The sequence below is a fragment of the Chelonoidis abingdonii genome, chromosome 3, assembly GCF_003597395.2.
Source record: "Chelonoidis abingdonii isolate Lonesome George chromosome 3, CheloAbing_2.0, whole genome shotgun sequence".
NCBI lineage: Eukaryota > Metazoa > Chordata > Testudines > Testudinidae > Chelonoidis > Chelonoidis abingdonii.
In genome coordinates this window covers 85,020,377-85,028,703 of record NC_133771.1, presented here as the reverse complement: position 1 = coordinate 85,028,703, position 8,327 = coordinate 85,020,377, and the positions used below count along the sequence as shown (strand labels likewise).

At 36.5% G+C, this 8,327-nt stretch overlaps 1 protein-coding gene across 1 annotated transcript; it reads right to left on the bottom strand.

The window, feature by feature from the left end:
- Nucleotides 1-212: 212 nt before the first annotated feature.
- Nucleotides 213-6,525, bottom strand: MTRES1 (mitochondrial transcription rescue factor 1). Its single transcript, XM_032790801.2, has 4 exons — nt 5,916-6,525; nt 4,969-5,395; nt 4,015-4,087; nt 213-1,687 (listed from the first exon to the last, which is right to left on the bottom strand). The coding sequence occupies exons 2-4, from the start codon at nt 5,385-5,387 to the stop codon at nt 1,511-1,513; spliced, it is 669 nt and encodes a 222-aa protein (XP_032646692.1). The 5' UTR covers nt 5,388-5,395; nt 5,916-6,525; the 3' UTR covers nt 213-1,510.
- Between the last annotated feature and the right edge of the window lie 1,802 nt (nt 6,526-8,327).

Genomic DNA, 8,327 nt, shown 5'->3' with positions numbered 1-8,327 from the left:
TTGCTGGAATGAAAAAAAAAAAATGCTCAAATAGATTAGGCACCTTGGAGTCTAGTGGGATTTTCAGAAGCACCCGTGTGCATCTTTAAGCACCACAATACCTTTAAATGTCTGGCTCTATTCACTTCGTAACAGTGCTGTATTATCTCATTTATCCTACCTCCTTTCCCATTTCTACTATGTAACACCAAACTCAGAGAAACTGCTGAAAATCCTATGCCAGTGTGGGTCTACAGTTTATTGAAAGAAAAGGGGAAAAATAACTAAGTGGTTGTATAATTATATATTACATCAGATTATTTCCTTTTAGAAAATGATAAATTACTCTAGTTCATACACCGTTTTGTTACAGTGATGCTACTGCCATCCAGTGGACTCTCACTCTTGTGTTAACGAAGAATTTGAATCTGGAGGGCCAGATCCTGCAGTCTTTACACCATTGACAAAGGAATGAGAGATTTGCCCCAACCTTTAAGATAAGAAAGCTTCCTTTTTAAACTGTTTTCACTTAAGATATCAAATACAAGATCATTCTCATAATAGTGACAGTGTGTCTGTGATTATGTATGACTGTCGTTAAATGAAGCATTTCTCACTAAGCATTTGTGCTAAGAAAGAAAGATGGACATGAGATTTTTAGCATTTTTTTTTTCTTTTTATCATCATCCTTATACAGGTCTTGGAAGAACGCTGTACAACTAACTCCCAGTTTAAGCATTAAGTACTCTTTATTTAATATTCAATGAATGAGGGCATGAGGCTGAAATCTTCCACTCATGTTCTGCACAGCTACTATACAATATAAAGTGATGGTAGTGTAAGCTCCCTCTTCCTGATCTTCCAATGTGCCTCTCAGTCACGACGTGAGTGTCTCCTCAGCCGTTCCCCAGTTAATTCCTGGTCACTCTAAAATAGCCAAACTGGCCAGTAGTAATATGGACATGACCACCAACACATTTCACAGAGGCAACTGACAAGTATCAAATGGTAGTGACTTTGTCACTATCAACTGAATCAGATTCAAATCAGTGACCATAGGAGGGGAAAAGCTATTAAATAATCCTGTCTCCCTCCTTTGGGTTTTTAGATTTGAGAAAGGTTTCATAGTCCTAGAATGACACTGCTTAGGTACAAGGTTAGAAAAATGAGTTAAGTAAAGTCTCACAGCCAGAAACATTCTTCCACTTGTTATCATTTTGATTAACAAAATCAGAGACAACTGTCAAGCAGCTGAGATCTATCTAGCTTTTACCCAACCATGATATATGTTCTTTAGGAAAACTCTCTGGAAATAAAGCTTTTTCCAATTTACCATGAAACAAAAATGAATAGTCTGTCAGTTTACTCTGTTCTATCACAAGATATGAATGATGCATATGACAAGGAGGTAACATTCTATCAGAAGCCCTTAGCTAGGGTGCAAGAATTTTGTTTAACCAAAATTCATATTTAGCAACAAATGAAACAGTTTTCCATTAAGAAGTCTCATGCTGCCATATGCAAATCCTTGTCACTTAAATACATCCTGCTTGGGCACTTTTAAATTTTTCCAGCGCCGCAAAACCACTTTGTATTTTTCACTTTCAGTCTTTTCTGATGCTTTTTTTAAAACAACTCGCATAACTACAGCAGTTTCTGTTTCTTTATCCTCCCCTACTATGAGATCCAGTGTGTCACCAACTTTCACCTGAAAATAGAGGCAGAGAGAAATAATTAACATTCTTTTGAGGAAAATAACCCTTAAGTTTATGTGCAATTTAATTGTCCTCCTCTTTCCACACTGATTATTCTTATCGTCTTCTAGGGAAGTTGTTAGAATAGCTGTATAAGCATTTCATGTTCCTCTAATGCAGGCCTGCAAGTGAGCGATGAGGAATTAATCCCTGTGAACCTCTCCACCATGGCTGTGTTATTTTCATCTAATTGTTTGTTTTTTTAATTTTTATGTATTGTAAATGCAACTGAATGCTAGTCCAACTTCTTATTACCACCTTCAAAATTCAGCCCCTAATTCCATCTCTTCTCCCACTACTCCCACATAGGCCTTTGTAGTCCCCCAACTCTGCAAGCCTCCTTGCTCTCTATGTCCTCATTCCACTCTTACCCTTTACTTGGATCAACCCTCAAGCTTCCATTTATTATGCAACTTCCCTCTCTGCCCGCTCTCCCTCCTTCAAAATCCACTACTTTCAGTTAGCCTTCCAAGCTACACCCCCCTCCAATCTTCTGTGCCTACTCCTCCTGCCTCCAAAAATATACAGCAGATAGTGTGAATATTGCATAACAATCTCATGACTTCAAACAATGTAACCATAAACTTTCCTTATACCAGCTGGTGACTGCTGTTGCTTCTCCACTTCTCTATGTCATGTCTAACCAACTCTATAGGCTTCTAGGTGCCGAGACTTGTCTTATTTGACTAAAGCACTATAGGTATGCTTACAGTTCAGTAAATAACCAAGCAGCGGTACCACTGCCATATTAAAGAGAAACAGAGCCTCAACAGCTCTTTGCATTTTTTTATATGCCAGCCTCTAGTAGGCTACCAATATGTGATAACTCCCATCATGCAAATGAAAGCCTGGATTTTGTTTTTAATGTAGTGAATTTGGGGAGGATTACACATGTATGAGAAAAGTCTTAATACGCAAAACTCTTTGTATAATTTATACAAAATGATGATGTGAAATTAAGTTAAGCCTAACAATACCACTATTAGGGGTATATTGTTTCTCCATTTTACAGATGCAGAGAAATGAGGCAGAGAGGTAAGCAGAATCATAAAGAACTACCTCAACTTCAACCAGAGAGCTTATGGGTCTGGTAATAAGCCCACCCAGAATCAACGTTAGCAGACATGGTCTTCTATTCTAGGTAACTTAATAATGAAGTATTAATCCAAATTCCTATTTGACTTCAAGCAGAAGAACCGGTAAACCTTAACTAAGACAAGTGTTACTGGAAGGTGACTTCTTCACACGACACTTGGTGGTGCCAGTATTTTTACAACCAACACTTTACAGTGTATGATAACTACACTGTCTTGCTGGGAAGTACATTAACTAAACATAGTACATTTTGTGTTGACACCACAGATCTTTGTATTTCAGCTCTTGTATTACTGGAAACGGAATGGTTACCAGGTTGCTCAGCTGGAGGCAGACATCCCCTTCCAACTAAAAGCAAGTCTAAATTTTTCAGAGACCTAAAACTTGTGAGAACAAGAGAAGAGAAAAGTTTACAGTTCTAGAAGCCCCTACCTGCTTATGGGCTGCTAAGCATGCAAGGACAAATTTGGAACTCTTCACTCAGGCAAGCTTCCCATTGACTTCTATAGAGAGCTTGCCCAAGGAAGGGACTGTAGGGTTTGGTCCTCGGTATGTGGTTTCTAATCTGATATTAGAATGTTTACTTTGATAGTAAACATTGGATAGTTTATTATTCTAATATCACTTGAATAACCAAATATAAAAACTTAATTCAAGGAAAACTACAAAATGACTGCAGAGATTACCAAAAAAAACCCAAAACACAAAGTAAACATTTCTGGGGGTTAATTAAGAATCAATAAGCCTGTTAAATGCAGCTACAAGTGCCCTCCTCCCCCATATCTCTGGCAAAGTCTTCTGGGGGTGCAATTCATCTAAAGACAGAAAATTCCTTTCAGGAAGGGGAAAAGAACAAACTGTACTCCTCAGCTTACAGAACTACTTCTACTACCTCTATCAAGATGGAGTAGACGACATACAGTGACTTGTTTTGACTCATCCATCCCTCAATTAAACTAAATATACTTAAAAATGTCATGAAACCTGGATATTTTGTCTCCTTTTATAAATCCCCATTTTTTACATAATGTTATCTTTTAACCCCAGGTATAGCAGGTCACGTTACATGCAGGATAACTTGTTTTATAGCCCCTTATAATGCCTGCACGAGTGCTTTCAGAGTAGGAGGGAAGAGAAAATGTCAGCCTTAGTTATGATCTTGTATTAATTTTTTTAAAAGCCTTACAGTTCTGCTTTTCTTCCACAATTTTTCTCCATTCAGCCTGAGTTCACCATTATAGAATGCATCTTCCACTTTGCTAAAATAAAAAAAATTAAAAGTTTGCTTTATAGGGCTGCGTTTACAGTGCACAGTAAACAAGTGCAATTCTTTCCTAACAGGCAAAAATGCAGTTCACCTGCAAAGTGTAGTCCAGAAGGAGAATTTGTGAATAAAGCATACATATATTTCTGTGAGGGTTATTAAAGATTGACTTAGGCTGGAAATCAAGTATATATTTCATAAATGCTGAATAAAAAAATAATTCATAACTGTTCTATACCACAGATACAGGGCAGTTTAAGAGTGTTTATAACAGATAGCACCCCTTTGTGTGTGCCACCTGGCACCAGTCCTTTTAAACTTAAGAATGTTGTCTTCGGATATCAGCTTCAAGTCATACTAATGTATTGTAACTAACAGGCTTCTTAAATCCTCTGTAGGTTGCATAGGTTATACATGGTGATGGACTTGTTAATAAGGTTTATGTATATCTGGTGGAGGTAGGTGTGGCAGGTTTATATTTACTGTTGAACTGGGTTAGACTCTTCCTTCTTGTTAATCTAGGTATTTTTTTAAATCCTTCTATCGACTAGCAGAAGCTTTTCTTATTCTTAAGCTCTTTCTTTTTAAGTCAACAGTTAAAAGCATAAATGCTAGAAACTGATTCAAATTATCACTGTCTCTTTAAGTAGTCTTAGTATTGAAGATAGTGATAAGTAGAATTCTGGAAAAGAACAGATTCCAAGAGATAAAGTAACAATATACCTCCAAAGACAAATACGGACTTCTGATTAAGTTAAAAAAAATTCTTCTTCACTAAGTTACTGCAACAAGAAAAAGGACATCAAAAGAACAGTTAACTATTTACAATATAACAATTTCTTTATTGGGTAAGCTACATAAATCTTTCATACTTACTTTCTTGCAATATCTAGACCAGATTTCATTATTATATCATAACGAAAAGACTGGACTACTTTGTCAAGATCCTTGTAATCTTTCACTATATTGGGGTCATTTTCAAATTCATCTTCTGAATCACTTCTCTCTTCTTCCTCCTCCTCCTCCTCTTGCAGGGTTTGTTTTTTCTTTCTAGAACTTTTGTCACTTTTAAGTCGTACACAAGGCACTGAAATACATTGTGAAGGCGGTCTTAAAAATACATCATGTATCACAGGAGAAATGTGATTTCTGTAGTTTATTATACTGGATTGGTGGATAGGGTATATATGTCTCCTCCAGGACACGCAGAGTTTATTAGAGGGAAATTTCTCCCAGACTCCAAGCCAGACATTTAGTTTTCTAAAGGCAGTGATGGGCAGTCTGAAACCAGTCATAGCATACCCTGAAATAGAGAGACATTCAATTTTGTTTGGTACTCTGCATTTTTTTTTTCAGTATTGAAGAAATTGGTCAGCAAACAGCATACTTATAGTAGTGACTATTAAAATCCACACTTTTTTTTCCTTTTTGTAATAATGATATAGTTCCTTTTGCAACCATAAGAATTTTTGTTTCTTCTCATATAGCAGGGTAGGTAAGTTGCCTATTCATAATCTGCATTTTTCATATTTAGTTCCCCATTACACGTAGGTAGCATGTTACACTGAATATTAGCAATGAAATACTCTATATGTAACTTTTTACAATTTGTTAAACTACTAACCTTCTTATAGTTTCTTCCTTCCATTACTCAAATATGATATTTTTAAGGTCATAGTTAACTTCCAGCCCATGTTATTTAACCAGAGCAGAGAGATGCCAGTGGCTACATTTATTAGGGATCGTTCTTGACAGAAGTGACTTGCCCAATACCAGAGATAGAAGTAGAACCAGGAATAAAAGTCAGGAGTTCCTGAATTCACCTTGTGCTCAGACCGCAGAGCCAGTAGATGAGAAAATGCTGCTTCTCCTAACCAGACCTTAATATCACTGAAGCATTTTCGAGAGAAATACTCTTTCCTGATGCAATCCATTTATCCATTCTCCACTAGAAGAGCAGTCACTAGCAAGAACAATCCCTTTTGCAGAAGATTCCCTGAAAATCATTCCAAGAATACAGTTTCCAAACAGGATAAAAAATAGTAGTTACTTTTTGATAGCCTTAGGGAAAAATGGATTTATGATCTTAGGTAAGGATGAAAAACAGTGTTATAACCCTAAATTTCCACACGTTTGCATTAATCTTTTAGGCTGAAATTTCCATATTTTGTTCTCTATCCCAAAATAAATTTTTGGAAAGTTTGAGCAAAATTATTTAACATGTTTCAGAGTTGTCAGTGAGTGAAGGGGAAAAAACTCACTTTCAGTGTCTTTGTAAATTTGTTTTTTTTAAATGCAGACACAGAACTACAACAGCTGAAGTGTGAAATTTGGCATAGCCATAGTCCTCATTAAGACTAATAGTTTAGGGCATAGTAGTAGTTCGTATAAATCTTTCGCCTTTTACTATAGCACCCGAGGGCCCTAATTCACAAACCGGACTCCATTCTATGAGGTGCCATAGGCCTTTGCTTGCCTTGGAAACAACTTTCTACAATGGTTATGAGGTACTGAAAAAAATCACTAACATGTTTAACAGCATCTAATATTTTAATAGAACCTAATGAAGCCCTGCCCACTCTGTCACTGAAGCACTGCTAGTACCCATTTATATGAAAAAGACTGAACTCTCTTTCACATAAAGGGTCCTAACAGTGGTTCTGTGACAGAGTGGGCAGGGCTTCATTAGGTTCTATTAAAATATTAGATGCTGTTAAACATGTTAGTGATTTTTTTCAGTACCTCATAACCATTGTAGAAAGTTGTTTCCAAGGCAAGCAAAGGCCTATGGCACCTCATAGAATGGAGTCCGGTTTGTGAATTAGGGCCCTCGGGTGCTATAGTAAAAGGCGAAAGATTTATACGAACTACTACTATGCCCTAAACTATTAGTCTTAATGAGGACTATGGCTATGCCAAATTTCACACTTCAGCTGTTGTAGTTCTGTGTCTGCATTTAAAAAAAACAAATTTACAAAGACACTGAAAGTGAGTTTTTTCCCCTTCACTCACTGACAACTCTGAAACATGTTAAATAATTTTGCTCAAACTTTCCAAAAATTTATTTTGGGATAGAGAACAAAATATGGAAATTTCAGCCTAAAAGATTAATGCAAACGTGTGGAAATTTAGGGTTATAACACTGTTTTTCATCCTTACCTAAGATCATAAATCCATTTTTCCCTAAGGCTATCAAAAAGTAACTACTATTTTTTATCCTGTTTGGAAACTGTATTCTTGGAATGATTTTCAGGGAATCTTCTGCAAAAGGGATTGTTCTTGCTAGTGACTGCTCTTCTAGTGGAGAATGGATAAATGGATTGCATCAGGAAAGAGTATTTCTCTCGAAAATGCTTCAGTGATATTAAGGTCTGGTTAGGAGAAGCAGCATTTTCTCATCTACTGGCTCTGCGGTCTGAGCACAAGGTGAATTCAGGAACTCCTGACTTTTATTCCTGGTTCTACTTCTATCTCTGGTATTGGGCAAGTCACTTCTGTCAAGAACGATCCCTAATAAATGTAGCCACTGGCATCTCTCTGCTCTGGTTAAATAACATGGGCTGGAAGTTAACTATGACCTTAAAAATATCATATTTGAGTAATGGAAGGAAGAAACTATAAGAAGGTTAGTAGTTTAACAAATTGTAAAAAGTTACATATAGAGTATTTCATTGCTAATATTCAGTGTAACATGCTACCTACGTGTAATGGGGAACTAAATATGAAAAATGCAGATTATGAATAGGCAACTTACCTACCCTGCTATATGAGAAGAAACAAAAATTCTTATGGTTGCAAAAGGAACTATATCATTATTACAAAAAGGAAAAAAAAGTGTGGATTTTAATAGTCACTACTATAAGTATGCTGTTTGCTGACCAATTTCTTCAATACTGAAAAAAAAAATGCAGAGTACCAAACAAAATTGAATGTCTCTCTATTTCAGGGTATGCTATGACTGGTTTCAGACTGCCCATCACTGCCTTTAGAAAACTAAATGTCTGGCTTGGAGTCTGGGAGAAATTTCCCTCTAATAAACTCTGCGTGTCCTGGAGGAGACATATATACCCTATCCACCAATCCAGTATAATAAACTACAGAAATCACATTTCTCCTGTGATACATGATGTATTTTTAAGACCGCCTTCACAATGTATTTCAGTGCCTTGTGTACGACTTAAAAGTGACAAAAGTTCTAGAAAGAAAAAACAAACCCTGCAAGAGGAGGAGGAGGA